This window comes from Ambystoma mexicanum, chromosome 5p (genome assembly GCF_040938575.1).
Source record: "Ambystoma mexicanum isolate Mex_15411 chromosome 5p, UKY_AmexF1_1, whole genome shotgun sequence".
NCBI classification, from domain to species: Eukaryota; Metazoa; Chordata; class Amphibia; order Caudata; family Ambystomatidae; genus Ambystoma; species Ambystoma mexicanum.
Genome location: NC_090930.1, coordinates 255,172,112 through 255,197,843, shown reverse-complemented (window position 1 = coordinate 255,197,843; position 25,732 = coordinate 255,172,112). Strand labels below are relative to the sequence as shown.

At 47.1% G+C, this 25,732-nt stretch overlaps 1 protein-coding gene across 3 annotated transcripts in view; it reads left to right on the top strand.

Moving 5' to 3' along the window:
• Nucleotides 1-4,030: 4,030 nt before the first annotated feature.
• Nucleotides 4,031-25,732, top strand: part of GRIA3 (glutamate ionotropic receptor AMPA type subunit 3) — a 1,487,966-nt gene continuing 1,466,264 nt past the window's right edge. For 2 of the 3 annotated variants that reach the window (XM_069612673.1, XM_069612674.1), the window contains exons 1-2: nt 4,033-4,787; nt 6,129-6,287. In XM_069612673.1, the coding sequence (XP_069468774.1) occupies nt 4,697-4,787; nt 6,129-6,287 (250 nt within the window). In that variant the 5' untranslated portion in view covers nt 4,033-4,696. Of the gene's footprint in view, nt 4,788-6,128; nt 6,288-25,732 lie in introns of all 3 variants that reach the window. The other variant, XR_011274156.1, reaches the window with a different exon arrangement.

The window sequence follows — 25,732 nt, the reverse complement described above, 5'->3', positions numbered from 1 at the left end:
ATCGGCTGGAGGGCAGGAGGACCCTGGACAGAATGTGTCTTCCGTGTGGCAGCGGTTAGGCCACGCAATAGATGCGGAGAGGCGGCGGGCAGAAGAGGGGCGGCTCGCTATGGTCAGGGCAGTGGACTCCATGCAGAGGGCCCTGAGGCGTGCCGAGTGCCTCGAGGAGATCCGCAGGGGCTTGGAGGTGGACACTGCGTCAGCCCTGCGGGCCCTCGGGGCCATTGAGGAGGAACGCCTCGGGGAGATAGAAAGGGAGTTCGATGATGCCCTGGCCCATAACATCTCTCAGTGAGCCGCAGGACTGGCCCGCCGCCTTTGTATATAGTTATGTAGATAGTAGGTTTCCTTTATTTTTATTTATTATTTGGGTTGATTGGACAATGGCCCACGTTTTTTGTATATAGTTCGCATTAGTTAGGTTTTGGGTAGGTTTCATTTTATGGTTTTTAGGGATATTGGACCCGGACAATCATCTTTGTACATAGTTTGTGGATGTTTTCGATTTTATTATTTGGACCATGGGGCAATGTGTTTGTTTTTGATTTCCATTTTGATTGACTTTGCACCCGTTCTTTTGGATTTCACCTTTCATTAGTATTTTTTTTTTTTTTTCCTGTTACTTTGTGTATTCATTTAGGTGTTTCTTTTTTTTTCCTTCTTACATTTTAATACATTGTTCTTTTGATTCTATTGTGTGGACTTCTCTCATTGGTTTGTTGACTGTCACAATCTGGGTTTTCACAGTCATGTGTTGCCATTGTGTGAGTCTGACGGACTTGGACTCATGCGCATACTGCTCATTGGTTATGTATCATGTAATGGGTATTTGATTTTTGAATGGATGTGTACCTTGGATGTGTGTATGGACTGGGGTGACATGGGGTGGGATGTGGTTGCCCATGGGATCCTGGGATCTGTATTGTGATTTCCTATTGGTAGGGGAACATCTGTGTGGGCCTGGTGGAGGGTGCCCCACAGTGCTGGGGGGTGGGTGTGGTGGGAGGCATGAGTGGGACATAAGTGGGGGCCTGCTGGCAGGTGCCCCACAGTGCTGGGGGGTGGGGGTGGTGGGAGGCATGAGTGGGACATGGGTGGGGGCCTGGTGGAGGGTGCCCCATGACTGCTGGGGGGTGGGTGTGGTGGGAGGCATGAGTGGGATATGAGTGGGGGCCTGCTGGCAGGTGCCCCACACTGCTGGGGGGTGGGTGTGGTGGGAGGCATGAGTGGGACATGAGTGGGGGCCTGCTGGCAGGTGCCCCACAGTGCTGGGGGGTGGGTGTGGTGGGAGGCATGAGTGGGACATAAGTGGGGGCCTGCTGGCAGGTGCCCCACAGTGCTGGGGGGTGGGTGTGGTGGGAGGCATGAGTGGGACATAAGTGGGGGCCTGGTGGAGGGTGCCCCATGACTGCTGGGGGGTGGGTGTGGTGGGAGGCATGAGTGGGACATGAGTGGGGGCCTGCTGGCAGGTGCCCCACAGTGCTGGGGGGTGGGTGTGGTGGGAGGCATGAGTGGGACATGGGTGGGGGCCTGCTGGCAGGTGCCCCACAGTGCTGGGGGGTGGGTGTGGTGGGAGGCATGAGTGGGACATAAGTGGGGGCCTGCTGGCAGGTGCCCCACAGTGCTGGGGGGTGGGTGTGGTGGGAGGCATGAGTGGGACATAAGTGGGGGCCTGCTGGCAGGTGCCCCACAGTGCTGGGGGTGGGTGTGGTGGGAGGCATGAGTGGGACATAAGTGGGGGCCTGCTGGCAGGTGCCCCACAGTGCTGGGGGGTGGGGGTGGTGGGAGGCATGAGTGGGACATGGGTGGGGGCCTGGTGGAGGGTGCCCCATGACTGCTGGGGGGTGGGTGTGGTGGGAGGCATGAGTGGGACATAAGTGGGGGCCTGCTGGCAGGTGCCCCACAGTGCTGGGGGGTGGGTGTGGTGGGAGGCATGAGTGGGACATGAGTGGGGGCCTGCTGGCAGGTGCCCCACAGTGCTGGGGGGTGGGTGTGGTGGGAGGCATGAGTGGGACATAAGTGGGGGCCTGCTGGCAGGTGCCCCACAGTGCTGGGGGGTGGGTGTGGTGGGAGGCATGAGTGGGACATAAGTGGGGGCCTGCTGGCAGGTGCCCCACAGTGCTGGGGGGTGGGTGTGGTGGGAGGCATGAGTGGGACATAAGTGGGGGCCTGCTGGCAGGTGCCCCACAGTGCTGGGGGGTGGGGGTGGTGGGAGGCATGAGTGGGACATGAGTGGGGGCCTGCTGGCAGGTGCCCCATGACTGCTGGGGGGTGGGAGTCATGAGCAGGTGTGCAGGGTAATCACCTGTGGTGTGGACTGCATGCAGGGGACGTGGAGGCTGTACAGGGAGGACCTGTGAAGACCCAACGATCGGAGTAGCGTGTTCAAATATCCACGCCCCCCTGAAATGGACGTAGCCTAGCTTTTCGCGTGTGAAACTTCCCGCGCACCCCTGTAATGGACGTACCCTGGCTTTTCGCGTGTGGGACTTCCCGCGCACCCCTGCAATTCCCGTAGCCTAGCTTTTCGCGTGTGAAACTTCCCGCGCACCCCTGTAATGGACGTAGCCTGGCTTTTCGCGTGTGGGACTTCCCGCGCACCCCTGCAATTCCCGTAGCCTAGCTTTTCGCGTGTGAAACTTCCCGCGCACCCCTGTAATGGACGTAGCCTGGGTTTTCGCGTGTGGGACTTCCCGCACACCCCTGGTATTCCCGTAGCCTAGCTTTTCGCGTGTGAAACTTCCCGCGCACCCCTGTAATGGACGTAGCCTGGCTTTTCGCGTGTGGGACTTCCCGCGCACCCCTGCAATTCCCGTAGCCTAGCTTTTCGCGTGTGAAACTTCCCGCGCACCCCTGTAATGGACGTACCCTGGCTTTTCGCGTGTGGGACTTCCCGCGCACCCCTGCAATTCCCGTAGCCTAGCTTTTCGCGTGTGAAACTTCCCGCGCACCCCTGTAATGGACGTACCATGGCTTTTCGCGTGTGGGACTTCCCGCGCACCCCTGGAATTCCAGTAGCCTAGCTTTTCGCGTGTGAAACTTCCTGCGAACCCCTGTAATGGACGTACCCTGGCTTTTCGCGTGTGAAACTTCCCGCGCACCCCTGAAATGGACGTAGCCTGGGATTTGACGTGTGACACTTCCCGCGCACCCTAGAAAATCGCATGGGCCGCTTGCCGTGATGGTCCAGGGTTAGCGTAGCCCCTTGCGCTGGTTTGTGATTTTTATGAGATTTCCCAGCGCAAGGGGCGTTCCTGGGGGCGTAACTGGCGCTGCAGCGAGTCGCTGCGCCACTGTGCGCCACGGCTGCCTGGGGAAGCTAAAATCCATGAATACGCTGTGCGCCGGATTCGGTTTTGGCGCACGCGGCTGGCGCAGACTATCGCACGCGCACGCTGTGCGCCAGCCGCGTGCGCTACTTGTGCGCTGAATTCTATGAATTACCCTGTGTATGTTAACGTATGTAAGCCCAGACGAAATCAATTGAAACAGCTTTTGGCCGCCCCAAAAATCACATTTGCAATTGTTGCACTGGCCTTTTGCATTTGAAAACCTTAAACTACAGCAGATCAATGCATGCCTGCTGTTAACATATTCACGAAGCAGTAAGCAAGATGGCCCCAAACATCTTTTTGAAATGGGACCCCTCATATATTCATCCTGCACTTTCATCACTACCCTTCCCAAAGTTTTCTGTCAACCACGTCACATAATATATATGTCACACTGTGGAGCTTTTCCAAAATCACCTTTCTCTTCCCCCTTGCCTTACTTGTGAAGCAGCTCAGCTGGAGCAGGCCCAATGGTCACCCTATCACCTTCGCCTGTACATATTGAGAACACACCTCACCCCAACCTCTCACAAAGTCTCTAAATCCCCCTTGGTTCCTATGCTTACTCCTCGGGGATGTTTTTCCTTCACGCTCCCCCCTCGTAACTGTCTGCGCTCCAAAGAAACATGATGTTCACAATCCCCCACTTTCCTTATTTTGCCAGACACCCAACACCTTCCTCTTGCCTCGCACCCTCCTCAGTCCCCGAGCCTGCCTCTCCCTTCGCAGACCTCCGAGTGCCAGACTCCCACCTCACAGACACCGTCGCCTCTCTCTCTCTCTCTCCTGCACCAACAATGCAGCTCACGCAGAGCTAGCGGCCACCTCCGCCCGGTCCAGCCCATCGCCCTGGCCTCTCCCACGCGCCAGCGGCCCCTCCTCCCCCGTCCCCACACAGCAGCACAGGCAATGCAGCGCGCGGAGGGCCAGCTGCAGCTTCCACGTGAGCCCGGCGGCTACCCATTGATCGCTTCGCAGTGTTGACAAATGCATTGCCTGTGCTATGCAGTCCGGCTCTGCAGCTTCCCCGTGATGCTGAGGGATGATGCTTTGAATCCGCGTCAGTCCAACTTTCCTCAATAGCCCCTCTCCTTGGCCGTTTGGTCTAGCCTTATTTGGGATCTACTCTTTCTGTCCACCCCCTCTCTCGCCGGCAACCTCTTCGAAGGGGGGTGGAGTCCACAGGATTCTTTCAGTTGTGGCCAGGCGGGGAGCTTGCTCGGTAATTCCGCTTCAAAGCAATGGACTCACCCAGGCTTCTCTGAGGAAGAGGGGAGAGTCGGGGAATCTCCTGGGCTCCACTTGCTCCGATGCGCCTGCCTTATCGGTTTCGTTTTAGGAATTGAATTTTAAGACTGGGCACCATGTGGCAAATCCCGTTTCGGACTGTCTTCCTCTTAATGGTGGGACTATGGGGCGAATCCCTGGGGGGATTTCCCAACACCATCAACATAGGTAAGGAAACGCTGCGCGCGCGGGATGTGTTTGATGGGGACGCGTGCATGATGCGAGCGGAGCTTTCTTCTGCATGGGGCTAGCAGTTTAAATAACATGCGGTGGGGACCATTTCCTAGCTTTGCGGTGTGAAATGGGTGGTAGTCTGGGTTTCGGGAAAAGGACCCTGTGCAGCCACGGGAGCCAGACGAGGCACAGACTGGGGCGAGATGGGGAGATCAGATGGGAGCTAACACTGCAGTTTTTTTTTTTTTTTTTTTTTTTTGGTACAAGCCGAAGACTGCATTGCTCCACAGCGTGCGGTCCCGGGGTGTGCTAGTGGTTTCACTCGGGGAAGGGGGCATGCTCTTTGCCATTTGCTCACATCTTGTCCCTTTTTCACTCATCACCCCCACCACTTTAACCCCCATACTGAATATTGCAGGGAAGTTAATCGACTTTTACATTAAACGCCTGCAAAGCTATTGTGTGTGTCTTGTGTGTTCCTCGGAGACAGTAGAACACAAAACCTGACAGCAAACTATTTCCGCGTTGCCTCGTGTGTTAAGAGCATTACAAAGCACATTATAATGCAGTTACAGGATGTAGTTCGTGGAGGATGGGGTGCAACAGAAAGCTTACTATTTTAGTGTGTGTGTGTGTGTGTGTGTGTGTGTGCGCGCGAGTTAGAATTTGTGCAAAGCAGTATCCTGGTGTGTGTGTGTGTGTGTGTTTGTGCACAAGCAAAGTAATGCACCTTTGTGTGTGGATATGTCTGTATGTGTGTGTGTATTTTTGTGCGTGTGTGCCCGAGTGCGTGTGTGTTAGTGCATATGCATAGCAATGTTCCTTTGTGTGTGGGTGTGCGCGTATATGTGTGTGCTTGTGCATATACAAAGCTATGTTCCCGTGTGTGTGTGTGCGCGCGCGCGTTTGCGCGCATTATGTGTAGGAATGCACCATGCTACTTACAGCTGTGTATACTTGCGATGCCGTATTTCTGCTCCTCTCTACACTTCATGAAGTGCACTCTTTCATTCTGTGCGCTCATATTTGTCAGGGGATCATATGTGGTTATCCTCCGATGCCCCCACTGCCGCTGCCACGGTGGTGTACTTTCGGTTGGGCTGGCTTATAAATCAGCTGGCTGGAAGACAGTGCAGATGTGCCCGGAAAGCCAACTACTTGCGTAGATCTTACACAGTGGCCTCTCCACAGTACACGGGCCGCTGCTGAAATGCACGCTTCCAGGGGTGTCAGCAGGTCTGCTTCCGTGCACGTTTGAAGTTTGCAAAGCCACAATGCCACCAGTTCTCTAACCAGTCCTTACCGCTATGCCCCCTCCCCTTTCTGTCTCCATAGGTGGACTTTTCATGAAAAATACCATCCAGGAACACAGTGCGTTTTTATTTGCAGTGCAACTATACAACACAAACCAAAACATCACAGAGAAGCCCTTCCAGTTGTTTCATCACGTAGACCACCTAGACTCCTCCAACAGTTTTTCTGTGACCAACGCGTGTAAGTACCTGTTCTTCTGCTAAATGCTTCCCCTGCACCGCAATGTGTACTTGGTGCAACAAGGCGTGGGCTCCCCAGCGTGGGGGATGCAGGGCCCTCGCCTGCTGTTCGTGGAGGAGGTTGTTTATTTCACACCCCATCTCTGTGCATGCCCTCCATGTGGGAGAAGTGGCTATTCCCGGAGCCCCAGGAAAGGGCAGAGAAAATGCTCATGCGGTCGGTCTGTCTCTGGCACAGTGCACCGTCTGCAATGTCACGATTCAGTGGTGTGGGTGCAGGGACCACTCGCTGATATTAGTGTGGGTGGATTGCAACTGGAGAAGGAGCGGCGCCTCTCGCTTTTCTGGTGAATGTTTCAGGAAATGGTACATGTTATCATTGGGCGAAGCGCTGTAGCACATGGGACCTCTCTGAGTGACTTAGACCTCGCTGTACTACCACACGCTCAATGGAGCGTCTCTGGCACTATGCTCGATGCGGAGGGTTGCAGCCCAAACACCATGCTCTTACATAGTCATGTGCACATACTTCCTGCCGTGTCATGCTCCAGAGGCTTCATGGGTGCGTTTTATACGGGGGGGGGGAGGGAACAACCCCAATTGAGTGTATTTCGGCGTGCTACTCTTTGTATTCCAGAACGACACATTGTCATCAGGGTAACTGATGGGGTGCCGCCATGCGTTAGATGGATGTGTTCAATTCTCTTCTTCTACGGGGGCACATTCAAGAACTGTGGCCCACAGACAGTAATTGATTTGGGTGAAAGATGAGTGCAACACAACAACACAAGATGATTTGAGCAATCTGCCCAAACCAGCTGTATCAAAACATTAATAAAGCCTGGTACACTTTTCATTTGCAGACAATTATCGTATTTGTTCAGAAGAATGATATATATATATATGTATATATATATGTATAGAAAGAAAGGGGAGGACTGCCAGACAGTCCTGGGTGTAGCGGCACTCAGGCAATCATTAGAAAAAATACGAGCATAATCCCAGGTTTAGCTTCAGAGAAAAAGTCCTTTATTAATACATTGTCACGGACCGGAGGGCAGCAAAAAAGAAAAAAAAACATAAATATACACATATGCCTATTTAATCTAACTATATAATAAAAGGCCCGATATATGTTTGTCCCTATATGTTTGTCCGATGCATTAGCTTCACCTGTTGTCACCACTAGAGGGAGCTGTTGCCTTAGGATATATAGTGGTCCTACTGTGTTAATGTAAACCTGCACTTTGGCCGGTGTACACAGGCTTCTACACTAGTATGTATATACATTATAGGGTGGCAGCCGCCACCCTATGGTTACGGTGTGTTGTACTCCCATCGGAAAGCCAACAAAAATGAATTGCTAATATTGTCTGACTCGTGCAATGGATTTGGCTGAAATTCTGAAGACAATTAGGGACACATGGGCACGGCCAGAAAGCCAACTCTGTGAATGTTCTGTTAGAAAACAAAAAAAAAGATATTAAGAAAAAAAAAAGGAACTAAATGAAGTTGCGGCCTGGTCCCCATTAATTTTCACATAGACAAAAAAGGTCCATTTTTGCTCCCCTGCGCAGCCCAAACCGCTGGACAGATTTGGACCAGGTCTAAAACAACTTGGGCATGAAGCGCTGACTCGAGACCCATGTGTGGTTTGGGATTATTCCGCCCAGGAGTTATTTTTAATATTTGATGGAAAAGGGGGTGCCCCCTTCTCCAAAATAGGTATATCCAAGGTAAATTGCTAAGAAACCGGGTCTTTATAAATGAAACAGCTGCCATTTTGTTTTCTCTATGCAAGAGGTAGTGATGAAATGCAGGAAAAAAGACATTTGCAGGCCAAAAAACATGAAAATGCCAACAGTCTAAAGGTGGGGGGCAGGAGCCAAGATGACACCAAGTGAAATGTGCTAGTTGGAGGGTGTCTAGGGGCTGAGTTTGTCACACAAAACTTTTATGTAACCTCGGCTATAGGTGCAAATAGCTGAGATCTCAAAGCAAACTGCGTCATAAGAGCACTATGTTTTGTGGGGGGAATGGGAGAGGGCAGCAGAGATGAAGAGGCCATCTGAAAGTTGGGGTGCTGGCACAGATGTGGGGAGCACTTGGTGAGGGCCTGGGAGTGGGCAAAAGGCATTTTATTGTGGCCGTTTTCTGCGGTTATAAAACTACATATAGACGCGGCTATCAGTAATCCATACACTGGAAATAGGCATCCTGGACTCCCTTCCATGCTGTAACTGCTAGGCTTCAAAGCGAGGAAGGTGCCAGCTCCCTCAGGTCATGTTGCCTAATAAATTAGCACAAGTTACAAGTCCGTTTGACCACTTTGAGCAATATGGCTCAGTGGGCCGGCCCCTTCCTTGATTTGAAACTAAGCAGGGCTGGCCCTCGTTATTGCACAGATGTGGAACGTGGATGCCTTGTTTAGTGTGGATTACAGATAGCAACGGGTATAATAATGAACAAGGGCATTTGTAGTTCATAGCTGTTGTTATGGAAAAAAAGTGAAAACAAAATATATATATTTTACAGTGACATCAGGGGTTTGAAATCACTGTCCATGGGACGATGGGCATAGGGGCTCCCATTCAGAATCCGAAACCAACAGTTCTTAGCTTCAAAGTGAGGAAGGAGCCAGCCCCCTCAGGCCATGTTGCCTAATAAATTAGCGCAAGTTGCACAACCACTTACAGAACATGGCCTGAAGCGGCAGCCCCTTCCTAACTGTAAAGCTAAGCAGGCTCAGTCCCGGTTACTGCAGGGATGGGAGACAGTCCACAGTCCTGGATGCCCTATGCGTTCTTATTTTTAAATATCTCATGACACACTAAGCAAACACGGCATCTGCATTTAAAAAAAATAATAACTTGCTGCTGTCAGTCCTTGAAAGTATTGCATTCTAAAGGTCCAGCTGTCATGATGCCCACATGAAAAGAGCTTCTGTCTCTGGATAAGGCGCTGTGAATACATGGAGAATTGTAAATCCAGCTTGCACATGTGAGGCAAACTAGAATAACCTTTTGTTTTATAAGTATAAGATCATCTACGTTTGCCTTTGCTGAATTGTATTCTGGTTTTTGTATTTTCCCAATTACGATGGATGGGACATTGCTACAGCATTTTGCCTATCATAGTTCTATAAGGATTTATATATTTGAATTATGGTATGTGTACTTTTCAAGTTATCTGTATAAAGCAGAGTACTGTTGAAAACCAGACTTGGTGGTGAGGAGGAGAAATTATGAGAGGGCAAGTAAGTCATGAGTGTTTGCCCAGGATGTGGCAAGAGAGGTTGCAATCCTGGACACTGGTTCAGTAATTTTCACCCTGACTGTGCCTGCTTTTCAGGGCACAAGTAAAGGACACATGTGGGTGGACAGCGTGTCTTTTTTTCAGAGTGGCAACGTAACCCCTTGTTTTGTTTTCGGTTGGCAGGCTTGCTTAAGTATTTGGCTACCAGGATTTTACTCAGGTTGTCACGATCCCGCTGCAGACACTTACCCACAAGCACTTGTTTCATATTGGGATTTTATAATCCAGGGAATATTCCACTGCTGATTCCTGGATTTAAAAGGTGAGCACATGTTCTCTGACTCTAGGCACTTGCACATATTTAGACCACTGTTATGTTTCGACATATGTGATTTTAGTATTTTAGAATAGTTCGAAACAATGAGTACATTGTTCAACTCAATCAACAGCTACACATACATGACATCACAACTTGTGAAGCTTTCATTGGTAGTAGTATGGTAAAAGATGATATCCGAATTATAAGCATGAAGGAGTGAGAGAAAGAGGCGACCCAATGCTCCCAGTAGTCACCTCCCAGCACCCAGAGTGAGATTAAAGGGAGTAGGAGAGTTAAATGGCAATAGAGGACAAAGTGAATCCGACAGCAGGGGCAGAAGCAAGGCGCAGCAGTGTCATGGATAGAAGCATAGAGTCCAGCATAGAGACAGAAGCGGCAATCCAAGGACAGGGTCTGCGACTGAAGGACCATCCATAAACCGGAAGAAAACTGTGTCTGTGTGCAGGAGTTCTACTCTGGCCACTGGTGAGTGGAGAGCTGATGTCACCAGTGATGTCATCAGGGATGTCATCTGTGATGTCATTGTGGTCATAGGCTGTGCAACAGGGGATGCAAAGTTAAGGTTACTTTAGCTGAATTTCAGGGGTTTTGTTGCATTAAGTTCTCACCTTACCTGTGCCTGCAATTAAAGTGTTTTCCTTGTGTGTGTATATATATATATATATATATATATAGTTGTAGGCTAAGTAGTCTTTTTTCCCTTTAATTTGGTACACAGACCCACACTTGTGGAATATAAATTGAAATTGATATATAACACTTTGCCATAAAGACCTTGGAAAAGGATATTGCAGCCCATGTATCTGTGGAGGATGTTACTTGCTTGTTTTATGGTTATTCTTGACGTGTGCCCAGTAGAGTGTTCTATGATAGGAAATGCAGCATCTAAGTGATGGGCCGCCATGCACTGGAAGCATGGCATCAAGCATGGGCCAGCATGCATAGTTGGAATTCCACTCAAGGGTAAACAGCAAACAAGGTATGCATCCTCTCCGAAATTCATTTCCCTAATCTCATGCTGCTCAGTGATTTCTACAGGAAACAGCTGACTATTAATCTGCACCCGCCGTAATCCCTTCAAGAGGCTGCATCTGAACATGGCTTCCCAAATATCAATTATATGGATTAAAACTAAATACATTTGACTTCCGAGCTGCTTGGATATTAATGGGCTCTTTGATCATAGCTGAGGACCTTTACCACTCCGACAACAACAATGGCTCCCTCAAAAACTGCAGTGTGCACTTCATGCTGCCCTGTGCGGCGGTGTCTGCACTCATCAGAAGGGGCCTTTGCAAAGTGCAACCAAGGAAGGTCCCAGCTGTTAAAAAGCCAAGCAAGCGCCTCGGCTAACCACAAGTTCATCCTCGGCAGCCTATGCAACAAAATCAAACGCAGGCGTAGAGCAGAATACTGAGGATAAAGGGGGGACCGTGTCGCTATGCCAACAATCATAAATAAATAGGAATAAAAGAACATTATTTAAAAGCCCTGAAGCTATTAGACAGTGGAAGCCTGCGTACAAATGTGCGAGGTCACCCATTGCTTCTGTGATCGGAGCACAGGTCCAGCTTTCTAACTGTGCAGAACTGATGGGACAAGCGAGGGAGAAGGTGTGGGGGGGGGCAATGCCCCACGATGACAAGGATCCCACACGTGAAGCTGTCTGCTCAGAGCACCTCCTGTGCACAGTGCCTGCCGCAGAGTGGGTACTGGCCCAGCTGATGTCCGGAAGTGGCACCCGCCGCAGAGGGGGGACTGGCCCAGCTGATGTCCGGAAGTGGCACCCGCCGCAGAGTGGGGACTGGCCCAGCTGATGTCCGGAAGTGGCACCCGCTGCAGAGGGAGGACTGGCCCAGCTGATGTTCGGAAGTGGCACCCGCGTGGGCAGTCATTAGAAAGTGAGGTAACGGCGCTGCCACTCTCCACCCTGGCCAGGGAGAGGCCCTGCGTCAACATATAGGAGACATCACAGAAACGAAAGAGGGCCTTCCAAAAAAAGGAATGTTCCAAAAAGGACGTCTTAGTCGTACAGTCAGGTGACTAGGCCTGCGGATAACACGATTATCGCACGAGAGAGTGCGCGAAATCACCACTTCTAGTCTTGCTTCTGTATAGGCCGAGTCATGCGCAGATGTATTTATACGTGTATGTGTTTAAAAGCAATATCATTTCAGGGGTGTTGGTTGCCTATGCTATAAGTTCTTTAACATGCGTAGCCCCGTGTAGATTTAAATTGCGAAAGGCTTGACGTCTTCTGAAAAGACTGTTGACCCCATCATAGTGCTTTCTTAAGGTCTCCTCCTTTGCTCCCCTACAATGGATTCAGAGTGCTTCTGCAAAGCCCATCTCCATTGCCAAATGTGCCCAGTCATGGAATAAACCCTCCGCTGCCACACCCTTCCCACCCGATGTCCGGCTTTCAATCACTTCTTCAGCAGCTGGATGTGTAGTGCTCCTCCACCCTCCGTACGCCGCCGCGTCGCACTGTTCACCCCAATGCTAGACACCGGGTTCTATGTAGGATATTCCCTCTTAGTCCCTCCTCCAGGACCTTCTAGTTCTTCCTGTATTTTACATATCTGCTGTAGATTGGATATCACGCTCTCCCTTCTGCTTTTAAATGTATCTTGAAGAGTGAATCCCCCGCGTCAACCGTACTGTGCAGCATAAACAGAACTCACCAGCTGCAGTTATATGTCGCATCCTTGCATACAATTCACTCCACATATTTCTAATTAATGCTGACAGAAGGCCCTCAACCATACCATGATCACTCTTGCACCATCTGCCCCAGCCCATCATAAATATGGCCGGCCACGTCCCATGCGAGCTCCCCGCCACCACGTGCTGCGCTTCTGTGGTACTGTGACATTTAAATCAGCGTCCATTTGCTCAGCTCCAGTGCTTAATTTTAGGTCCATGATCCGTTGCTGATTTCATGGGGCAACCATACCCTTATATTCCCTCACTTATGATTGGTGGTCGTGCATGCACATCGCCGCATCACTCCACCGAGAACTATAAGCACACAACCCTTTTGCAACATCTCTGCTTTTTAATCAAAGTGTTCGGTAACATCTATGTGCTGTTTTCTTTATTGATGAGCTTGCTAGATGCGCAGGTTAAGCTCTGTGACATGTATGCATCCCTTCCTTTATTGATGAGCTCGCTAGATGACACGGTTAGGCTCTGAAAGGTGTATGCATTTTTTCCATTAGTTATTATTTTGCTAGATGCCAAAGTTAGCCTCTGTAATTTGTATGCATTCCTTACTTTATTGATCGACTTGCTAGATGCGCAGGTTAAGCTCTGTGACATGTATGCATTCCTTACTTTATTGATCAGCTTGCTAGATGCGCAGGTTAAGCTCTGTGACATGTATGCATTCCTTACTTTATTGAACAGTTTGCTAGATGCCCAGGTTATGCTCTGTAACATGTATGCATCCCTTCCTTTATTGATCAGCTTGCTAGGTGCCATGGGTATGCTTTGTAACATGTGTGTATTATTTCTTTTATTGCCCAGCTTGCTAGATTCCCATGTTGTGCTCCTTAACATGTATTCATTCATTCCTTTATTGATCAGCTTGCTAGTCGCCCAGCGTGTGCTCTGTAAATTGTATGCATTTCTTACTTTACTGATTAGCTTGCTAGATGCACAGGTTAAGATCCGTAACCTGTATGCTTTCCTTCATTAATTGATCAGCTTCTTAGTAGACCCCAGTTAGGTGTTTTAGCAAGAATCATTTGTTCCTTTGTTGATGTGCTTGCTAGATGCCCATGCTATGCTCATTAACGTGTATGCATTCCTTCCTTAATTGATCATCTTGCTAGGAGATAGTTGGGCTCTTTAACACGTATGCATCCATTCCTTTATTGATCAGCTTGCTAGTCGCCCAGTTTATGCTCTGTAACATGTGTGCATTCATTCCTTATTTGGTCAGCTTGCAAGGTGCCCAGGATAAGCTCTGTAACATGTATGCACTCATTCCTTAATTGATCAGCTTGCTAGTAAACCCCATTTAGGTGTTTCAGCATGCATCATTCGTTCCTTTATTGATCAGCTTACTGGGTACCCAGGTTATGCTCTGTAAATTGTATGCATTTCTTCCTTTATTGATCAGCTTGCTAGGTACCCAGGTTATGCTCTGTAAATTGTATGCATTGCTTCCTTTATTGATCAGCTTGCTAGGTACCCAGGTTATGTTCTGTAACATATGTGCCTTGATTCCTTTATTGATCAGCTTGCTAGTTGCCCAGGTTAGGCTCTGTACACTGTATGCATCCATTCCTTTATTGATCAGCTTGCTAGTCGCCCAGTTTATGCTCTGTAACATGTGTGCATTCATTCCTTATTTGGTCAGCTTGCAAGGTGCCCAGGATAAGCTCTGTAACATGTATGCACTCATTCCTTAATTGATCAGCTTGCTAGTAAACCCCATTTAGGTGTTTCAGCATGCATCATTCGTTCCTTTATTGATCAGCTTACTGGGTACCCAGGTTATGCTCTGTAAATTGTATGCATTTCTTCCTTTATTGATCAGCTTGCTAGGTACCCAGGTTATGCTCTGTAAATTGTATGCATTGCTTCCTTTATTGATCAGCTTGCTATGTACCCAGGTTATGCTCTGTAACATATGTGCCTTGATTCCTTTATTGATCAGCTTGCTAGTCGCCCAGTTTATGCTCTGTAACATGTGTGCATTCATTCCTTATTTGATCAGCTTGCAAGGTGTCCAGGATAAGCTCTGTAACATGTATGCATTCATTCCTTAATTGATCAGCTTGCTAGTAGAGCCCATTTAGGTGTTTCAGCATGCATCATTCGTTCCTTTATTGATCAGCTTGCTGGGTACCCAGGTTATGCTCTGTAAATTGTATGCATTGCTTCCTTTATTGATCATCTTGCAAGGTGCCCAGGTTATGCTCTGTAACATGTGTGCATTTATTCCTTTATTGATCAGCTTGCTCGATGAGATGTTATGCTCTTTAACATGTATGCAGTCCTTCCTTTATTGATCCGCTTGCTTGATGCCCAGGTCATGCTCTGTAACATGTATGCATTAATTCTCTATTGATCAGCTTGCTAGATGCCCATGCTATGCTCATTAACGGTATGCATTCCTTCCTTAATTGACCAGCTTGCTAGGAGATAGTTAGGCTCTTTAACATTTATGCATTCCTTACTTTACTGATCAGCTTGCTAGTCGCCCAGGTTAGGCTCTGTACACTGTATTCATTGCTTCCTTTATTGATCAGCTTGCAAGGTGCACAGGTTATGCTCTGTAACATGTGTGCACGTATTCCTTTATTGATCAGCTTGCTAGATGCCATGTTCTGCTCTGTAACGTCTATGCATGCCTTCCTTTATAGATCATGTAGCTGGGGTGCCAGGTTAGAGGCTGTATTTGTGATGTATTGCTTGTTCGACAAGTTATTTTATTATTTTGCCTTATCAGCGTTTTGTGGTTTACAACAATCGTTACAGATATGCATTGATGCAATTCAAAACATATCCATAGTTGATTATTTGTAACATACCTCAATTTGTATCAGATTAATAAACAATAGATGTCAGGGTTTGGGTACAGGTGCCCACCACCGTCTATTGACAAAACATTGCCATTATAAAGTAAATATGACCAAGACCATGTGTTTCAATACCTATTATCGCTTGCAGTCAACTAGCTGCGAACAACTCCATCAACAACCTCTTCCAAATCCTTCGGTGGAGAATTTGCGGTCTCACGGTGGCAGTCAAAGAGTTTGCCCAAATCCGATTGGGTCTACTATAATGGATGGGTGTCATTATCTCGCTTTGTGAAAATGCCTACTCAGTGCTTTAAGTGCCATGTGAAATTGAGGGGGGACTCTGTGTAGGGGTCTAGATTAAAGGGGGCATGGACCAAAGGGCGGCAGGTAAGTTCCTCTGACCTTCTACAGGCATCCTTTTGCAGCAGTCATCATCCTCTCAGCCGGAGTACGATGGTGAGGATCCCTGCATCTCGTACAAAAAAGGATACCTGGTGGGCCTCAGTGTCACATCTTTTCTTCCTTAATGGTGGCACCGACCTCTGTCAGGCCTTCCTTTAACTATGAGATGCACCCTTGGGCATTCACTGCATCTCTTAGTTAAATTGATCCCTGGGCACGTCAGTGCCACCATTAAGGATGAAAAGGCGAGGCCGCCAGAAGCCGCTAAAATCCTGAGCAAGAGCTTCAGGTTTTACAAAAAAAGTCTCAGCTTCTAGCTGCCTCACTTTTTCTTCCATAATGGTGGTGCTGGCACCCATGCATCTCTTAGTTAAAGGGATGTTTGGCAGGTGCCAGCGCCACCATTATGGAAGAAGATTACTTTTTTCTAAAGCATGAAACTCTTGCCCATGAGCCTTGGCCTCTACCGGACTTTAGGGAGCCCTGTCTCAGACACAATATCAGAGTTCTGCCTAGCTACGTCCCACTTAAAGCCCAGTCCTTCCTTCCCATTAAGTGACATTAGAGGCTGGAACATTGTGCTGAGTGTGATGGTAATTGGCTAAACTGATTCTTCCCCTTTCTCTTCTGATTGGTTGGTGGGACCAGAATGTGCTCTCCTAGCTTCTTCATTCATTTTCTAGCATTATCCGAAGCTTCCCTCCATAGCGTCTACCATGTCAACCCCTTATATCCCCACCTTCCGAGTAACACCCCTATAATCGCACTGGTATAGAGTCTTGCTTCTTGAGCAGTTTGATGCATCTCCTAGCAACGATTAACTGTGAACATTGGCGGTAAAATACCGGATGTCGCAAAATCCCCTCCACCACGCGCCCATGCATCACGTGAATGCACAATGTCGGCGTACTGCGTAGTAGCGTTGCCCCTTCCACCAAGGCCATGCCACCTGAAGACGTGATTCATTCACAAGGCCGGTGGGCGGGGCTCCTTCCATTGGGGAGGGCATATTTACAGACTCCCAGCTAGCATGTTGATTAATTACAGTCGGACATATTATGTTGGAGTGATGGGTGTGCATTCCCTGAGGTGAAACATACAGAACTATCAGAATGCTTTGCTCTTGTAAGGGATGGGAATGTTCGTATAGCTCCTGTGCCCCTGCTGTGGCACTGCAGCATGGCCACTGGCGATGCCGTATGCCTAAGACCATCACCTGTGCTTGAAGCAGTTAACAGAGCTATGGTGCAGGGCAGCGTGAGCGCCATTAGGCGGACATTTTTTCAAGGTGGATCTAAAAGGCGGCCCGCGGGCCCCCCTCCCGCTCCCCCGGACGTCGCCACCTCTCTGCCCGCCCGCTCTGCACTTGCAGTGTGGGCGCCTCACACCAGCATCGCTCCGGCCTCTGCAGCGTCGGCTCATTAGCACTCAGATCTCATAGCCCCTCTCTGCACCGTCATGGCACACCATTGCTGTCTTGCACCTCCCGAGCCACCGGCAGACGCGCTGGAATTACGCACTGCTTGCAAGAAACGCAGGCGCGCGGATGCGACTTTACACATGACACGCGGCGGCAGTTCTGCTCGAGAGGCACCCACAGGGGCCCAGGGCTGAGGGGCCCTTGGCAATGGCAGAAGGAGGTGCGGGTAGAGGAAAGTCTTGGAGTGCAGCCTCTCATCGCAGCCACGCTATCGGGCTTTTCCCCTGCACACTGACCCTGGAATGTCCATACACATGGCATGGCACGTTCTAGTTCATTTGACAAAGCTGTTCTTAATCCGAGACACACGTTGCCTCACTGTATGGTCGTTGGCACCGTCTGATATTGGTTACTGCAGTTCATATTAACACATTGTACATGTGTTCTGGGATCCAATTGCTCTAGTTAGAAAAGGGTTGTCCAACTCTGGGCATCAAGGGCCGGAATCCTAAGGCTTTCAGGATATCCTCATTATAATTTATGAGAAAAATATTTGCATACATTTTGAATCATTGTATGCAAATTTTATCTCATGAATATTAATGCAGGGTAACCTGAAAACCCGGCATGGATCCGCCCTCGAAGGCTGGAGTTGGACAACTCTGGGTTAGAACCTTGAAACGGGATTTTTGAAACCCGACTTCACTACTGGACCAAACAGATGGTGTAATCTTGGAAGAAAAAAAAACAAAAACCTTTCTTCCCTGTCTCTTAAACTTGAAATTCAGGTACATCTTTGTTATCTGGCATTCGTGGAAACCCAATGATGCCAGATCGGCAAACATGCACGATAACCAAACGCCTTTTATGCAAGTGGCAGAGAACCAGAAAACAGAGCTTTAAAAAAGGCTAGGTGGCAAAGCTCAGCAAAAGAGTGATTGCTGGAAAGATTTGAATGAATCCCGTGGCATTGCTCTGAGCAACCCTCCAGACAGGGGCATTGACCTTTGGCTTTCCCGGCAGAGGCTTCAGAGGACCGGTGCCAAAACAAGAAAAAAAGTCCCATTGTAAGTATAGGGATTGTCACGAAATTGGCCTTTCCTGGTGGGTGCCCGGCCCCCTGGAGCACCCGCGTACTTGGCACCCCTGCCCCTAGACCATCTTTTTCAGCCTGCCATGCCATTACTGAAGGGGGAAGACGCCATGCAAATCATGGTCTGCACCACCCCAAAAGGGGCCGGCCAGCCTGACCTGCTAAATCACATCCCTTCTGCACAAGGTCACGACCCCACACAAGATAACGAACCCCAGGATAAGAACGCTTCCTGGCCTTCTGCTCATTTACCAGCCTTACTACCACCTGGACATTCAATTATGCGGTCTGGAAACGTTATCATCTTTCATGTATTTAACAGGAAGCTTTCAGTTACCAGCAATAGGAAGAACTTTCTGAATAAAGTGCTGGACAATATAGCTTTCATTGGAGGTTTCAAGAAATGGAAACATTTAAAACCCCAAACATGCACTCTATGGCTGTTGCTCGAAAAAAAAAAAGGCTTGAATATTTTTTGATCATATTTTTTCTTGCATGTTTTACCACGAAATTTGGGGCGAGAGACACACATGCAGCCTGCCCACTAACCCTTCCTGCCATCCACTGCACCCCCACCAATATTGCCTGACACCAACCTACCGTCTACATTTTGGTGGTCAAATTCAAGGAGAAGAAAACCAGAGGAAAACAAATTCTAGCAGGTTTTAGTTAAGCAATAGACCCAACACTCTCTCCATCCGTCGCTGACCCCAACTTATCCTCACATACCACAAAGTTCTCCATAGAACCCCTAATTTTAGAAGGACTCTGATGCGCTTTCAGTCTAATGTCTATGGCTGCTCCCTGCAGTAAAGACTGCACCATATTTGCCACCATGAATTAGAAAGCAACACACACATTCATTTGGTGGCTCAAGCATGCTACAGAATAGACTAAACAGTTGATTCACACAGTCCCATTAATGCACCTCTCAGCTGCTCCCTAAAGTCACCCGCAACATGTCGACTGTTGTGATACGCAGGCTCTGCGATGACCTTTAGACTTGTGCTGAGAATCTCTTCATATTTCTAAAAGCTTTCCCATTTATAAACCAGCAGTAGGTGCCGCGGAGGGCGCGCCGCTCTATTTTTGAAGAACCCTTTCTGATGATGTATTTCGTTGCCCACCTTGTCATTTGCTGCCACTCTGCCTTTCCGCCACCCAGGAGGAGAAGCAATTTTCTCTCCTCAAATAAATGTGTGCTCTCTTGGCGAACTGGCATGGGGCACCAATGTACAAAGTGATTGAATAATTTGTCCCAGAAACACTAGACATGCGCTTAAAAACCTTTCGAAGTTGTGTTCACTACGGGGGGTGGGAGTTGCTAAAACTGCACGATAAAGCTTAAGAAAGAAATATTGAATCTAGACCTATCCAACCACCACATGCCCATACATGCATTATTTACCTTGAACACGTGTTCCATTAAGGCAGAGGTTGCCACTAAAACCGGCATTATTGTATTTATCAGTTGAGCTATGTAACAGTATAACTCTTTTCGCTAATCCATGCTTTATGTTCTTTTTTTAAAAATCTATTATATAATTTGAAATGTATGGATTTTGGGGATTTTTCCAAAGCAAACAGTTATGTTCTTGGCACTGGACAGTTGTTAATAGGTAGTTTTATTTATATTCTTGCCCAGCGACAGCAAAATGGAAGCTTGATTAGTTAACTGGGACAATGTGTCCTAAAGTGGCCAGGTTCCTGTAAAGTAGCGCATAGCAGCAATACGTTGCTTGGGTTTCATGCAAGAGGGTTGAGACCAACTCCTAAACTCTTCAAGAGTTACTTTATAGTGAGTATGGTTTGGTTGGGGCAAGGCTGCAGGATAAGCCCCAAGTGAGAAGGTTTCTTGATGACCCTGGTAAAAATGAGATAAGATGCATTTTTTATTTTTTATTTATTTAATTATGGGTATAGCTGATACATGTTTTGCGCTTGCTGTGCTCTCTCGAACTGAGCCGGGAACCCGACTACATATAGCTGAGTGGTACACTGCCACTTTTATCTAATTTGGGAATGCATCCAGAAAGATTGGTGCAGATGCTACAATGTTGCCTCTGCTCATTCTTGTAGGGTCTCCTTTTTCAATAGTTGCAGATACATCAAGACATTTTGCATAGTATAACAAGACGTTCAATCCTCCATGGCACCAGTTAAGCCTTGAGAAAGCACGGCAAGAACAAAACACTTGCAGGCTATGCTTATAAATAAATGCACCTAATTTAAGTGATTATTAGTCAATTCCCTTTGGACTAGTTGCATGCATCCTCCATAGAGCTGCAAGAACCTACGCTAACCATAGGAAAGTTCTCCTGTTTGGTTTGTGTGTAGCAAAATCAATTTGAACACTGAGAGGTGCAGTGATCAAACAAATCCTCCTACTGTCTTGGGAAGATAGCTCAGCGGCAAGGTGCTCGCCTTGGAAGCAAGATGACACGGAGCAACACAGGTTCGATCCCCGGGTCCACGCTTAGAAACCTCTTGGTATTAAGTACGTTATAAATAACCTATCATATCATACTTAAGTATCTTATTACAGAGGTAGACAAGATATAATGTATACGTCCTACAGTTTGTAAACGTACCCAAGACCTTATCAAGCCAATTGAAAGCCAGAGTTCTTTTCTAAGGAAAATAACCTTTTGATGGGAATGTAATGCTGCCCATAGACTTAGGTATTCTTGGCATTTTTCTTTTACATATGGTACTTCTGCGGTGTCCATTTGTTTGTATTTGTATTTTATATCTATTGGGACATGGTGTTTCAACACAAGCACAAACAGAGGTGGTAGCCAAGGCAGTCCTCCTGCTAGCATGGGCCTTACGAACACTGGACAGTAAGACAGGTGATGTCAAGGGGTGGGGAGCTCCAGTGGCTGTGGGTGAGAAGGGAGGAAGAGTTAAAAAAAGCAAGAGATAACACATTGTGGGTGAGACATGGTCAAGGCATGTATAGATTGAGAATGATGTTAGAATGAAGGGGAGGATGAGAGTGGCAGGAGATAGACGCAGCCATTTTGAGGCAGAGCTAGTCCACAAATAGATCTCAAGAGCAGTAGCAGAAAGTGTGCCGATGGACCAGTTGTTCATGGAGAGCCAACTGGCACGGATGAGTTTGGAAGAGGTGGTAATGAAAGTGATAGATTATGAAAAGTGTGAGTTGCAAACTTGATACATTTGTCGAGTGGTTCAAATCGAGTAGAAAGGGGGGCCCAAAAGGTGGCTGAAGATGTAGCCGAGAGAACACAGTAAAAGAGTGTAGAGGAGAGTTTTAGTAGCGTTTTAGGCGATGAAAGGGCCAATCTTCCTGATGTTTGTCAACTATGGCATTGGGGGTGATGACATGTTGGTGCTTGAAATCGTTGTTGAATAGAACTCCAAAGTTGTGAGGCCTAGTGTAAAGGGTAAGAAGAGTAGGGGGGGAGATATTGACAGAGAGAGGAGGAGTGGGGCATTCTAGGTGAGGAGATAGATGAGTTACGTATTGGAGGAGTTGAGCATAATACAGCCAAGTGCATTCCAATGATGGATGGCTGAGATAAAGTCAGAGAACTCCAAGAATAGGTCTGAAGTTTAGACAGGGAAACAAGAATATTTGAGTGTTGATAACAAATAGGGGATAGGATAACCCAACGGAGGAGATGAATATGCAGAGAGTGGAAATGCAGAGGATAAAGCGACATGAGCTAAGGACTCCCAGAGGGAGAGGAGTGGGACCAGAAATGTCATGTTCCAGGAAATGGAAAAGGTATAATCAGAGTGGTATGACACAATCCATGCTAGTGAGTTGTTCTGTATCCTAGTGTGAGAGCGGGTCACAAGGTGAGAAGGGGTGACAGACTGTGTTGAAGACTTGCAAGTCATTGAAAATTATGTGGATGAAAGAGAACTCGAGGTGATTTGCATAGGCAAGGAAGGTGAAGACTTGTGTCAGGGCCTTTTTTCATGGAATGCAATCTGCATGACCAAAATTGTAGAAGGCTTTAGAGTTTGGTCACTTGCAGGAATCTGGTGATCCCATTGAAGGCATGCATTGAAGGATTTTGGAGTAGTGAAGAAGAGGAGAGACAAGCCAACATTTGACAGGACTGTCGAGTTTTCAGAGGGCTTTTTGTGTTTTGTGGACAGGTAGCACAGTGGATGGGTTGCAGCAGGCGAGAAAGATCCTGTTACAGTGGGAGAGGTTAAAGAGGGACGAGAAATGGGGACACGCATAATAGTGGTTTTAATTCTTAGATGGTGCCATGGGCATACTTGTTGCAGCATTATTGGCTTTGATTAGCCTTCCGATCTGTTCTTGTTCTTATGCTGTAGTTACATGTTCACCTGTTTAGCTCTCATGAAGGTTTTTATTCTATTAATAATTTTCCCCTAACAATGCTGAAGGAAGGCACCTGCTTGCATTCATTCCGCTTTTCTTAGATAACATCGTCTTTCAGTTGCGCCATAGTCTCTCACTGACAAGTCCTATTTCATGGCCCTTTGTTCAAGGGCCAACCCCATAATTATGTTCTTGCTTCACTCTTCCTATTATTTCTAATACAGAACATTTATTATCTTGGTAGATCTTTCCATTACTGCCTGCAATCTATCTTTATCATTTTGGAAACAGTGCCTCACCAACTCTCAAAAATAAAAATGTCAGAGACATAATGGCATACTGTAAGAGATAGATAACATTTTCAGAGACCAGTTATTATTAACGTTCCTCTCCTGTAGGATGCAGTGTGCTTGATCACGTCATTATGTCTGGTTAATTTATTTGGGTAAACTCTGAATCACCTGATTTCCACCAATTCGGCTTTACCAAACTTTCTTAGACTTCCCTGACCAAACTTTCTTAGACTTCCCAAACTTTCTTAGACTTCCCTGACCAAACATTCTTAGACTTCCTTGATCAAACTTTCTTAGACTTCCCTGACCAAACTTTCTTAGACTTCCCTGACCAAACATTCTTACACTTCCCTGACCAAACTTTCTTAGACTTCCCTGACCAAACATTCTTAGACTTCCCTGACCAAACTTCTTACACTTCCATGACCAAAATTTGTTAGTCTTCCCTGAGCAAACCTTCTTGATCTTCCTTCAGTGTTCATGTGAGGGGGATCATTGAGGTTCTACCTGTGGTTGAATAATAGGCATGCATGTTTGGAATTCATGATCAATCTTTTAGGCCTCAGTGAGCCAGAGGATGCTGGTTGCATGGCAGATTTGGTAGCTAGGGAAAGTCTTCTATTTGGAGTTAAATAAGGGTCGATGAGGGAGAGGTAGAGAATAGAAATAGGATTTAGTTGTAGCAAAGGTATCCGATTGAATTAGGATGTGGTGGTTATTTTTGGGAAATCCTAGGGTTTATTAGAGGTGGTCAGAGAGTATCATTTTGTGGCGGCTGTGTGTGCCATATTTGTGTGACCACCTTGCATGACATGCCCGCATAAAGCTTTCTAGTCAGTGACTACTATGGCGGCAAAGATGTCAGAGTTGTCTGGAGACAGGAGATTGAATTCAGTGGTTTTAACACATTAGTCATCTTGTTTTGACTATGGGGGGAGGATGTTGAATTTGGGTGAATCGAGACATAGTTTAGGAGCATGGCGAGTCCTGTGAAAACTCTGATTGGTGAGTACGTTTTGAGTAGTGAGTTCATCGATGCAGATTCTTACAGGTTGCAACACAGCATTTAATTAAATGTGTATTTTCATAGTCTTGTTCCTGAACACGTCAACACAGAGCGCTGTAGAGGACTCTGCTTTTGTCTCACAACAGTCTGCCTGTTATCCCATCTTTAAGGATGCTTGCATGGCACACTAGGAAGGAGTGATCACACTGACTGCCCCATTGTGAGCTGTGTGATATGTCATAACAAATGTAATTAAATTCACAGATTTTCCTCCACCTTTCTTAAAAACGGGAGAGGTAGATTACAGCGTAGGAGAATTAATCGAATTCAATTTCATTGAATGTTTTTCAACACATTAAGCGATAAAAATATGTGGGGGGTAGGTCTTGGGTAATAAATAACATGGGCTGATTGTGGGCGGGGGCTGCAAGTGTGTCCCCTGCATATATTTATGGCAAAATCAACCCACCAAAAAAATAAATCAGATGAAACCCTGATAATGATGGCCAAAGTAGGGTGAACATAATTATATGCTTTTTATTCAAGGAGAAGGGTGATTGTGAAACAAATTCAAACATTGGAAACTGTTTTTGAGAGTACGATGAATTGCAACAGTATTTTATATGAATTATGTTGTGGATAAAAAGTTAAGTGGTGTGTGGCGTGAAAATGATCATGGGCATCTTTACAAAACATCTTTAGCCTTTTCTGCATATTTTATGTGAAAGCATTGTACCGGTGTTGATATGGTGTAGTCTGTAATGGGCTGTTATGGCTTCTATCTCATGGTGCTAATTCGCTACCTAGGTGTGATAGGAACTTTTCAAAGTGGGGTCACACCAATAACCCCTATCAGACCCCCCATGGCAGTAAACGAGGCCATGCGGCATTATTCATCTGACCGATCCAAGGCTTTGAGCATTAAACTTTAGCATTAAGCAACTGGGCAAAGGCCACCGCACTGACAATAACACCGTTGCCTGATTGGTCTTGTTTATGGTGACGTGGTACTGCCTCTCTGGGAACCTTCTCCTGGCAGAGACTTTAATTTTTCTGAGGCATGCCCCATCCAAAATGGTTCAATTTACCAGTCATTGCATATAGCATCAAGGTGCCCAGGCTGCGCAAGGTTGTGATCCTGGCATCCACACCACCATTCTGTAGTGGTTCATAGGTTAACTCCTGCCGTAGAAGGCTACCAGTCATGGCCGATCCATCGTTTCACAATGGGACCCAATGCTTCTGCTTCACAGTTCTCACAAATGTCAAATTGCTTCCACAAATCATCTGTCCAGCATGTCAAGAAATATGGGTGAGACTCAGCTTCCTTTTTATGTGTACTTTAACAAAAGTTTTTTAAATGCTCATTGTGGATATCTGGTTTCCTAGTTAAGGAGTTTTTTATGACGTTGGGCTTACAGCTCCCAAGTTAAGCACTAGACCGCCAACATGCACTTTGCGCTTGCGCTTTCCAGGGGGGCCCGATTAAGGGCCTGATACACAGAGCATTTTCTGATGGGATTGCGCCATTATAAAACGCTTCTGTGAATCAAACCCTGAGTCTTTAATCCTTTTATAGTTCATAAAATGAGTTTCATCAAATTTGGAAATCTGGTAATAATAATAGATATTGGAAAGCTAATTGGATCTGACATAATTCCCTTTTGAAAAAATAAAACCTGAATATTCTTCCTTTTCTTGTCTTTTTAAAAAAAAAATATTTATTTATTGTGATTTTGGTCGCCAAGCAACCTTACACAAGATAAAACAAAATTA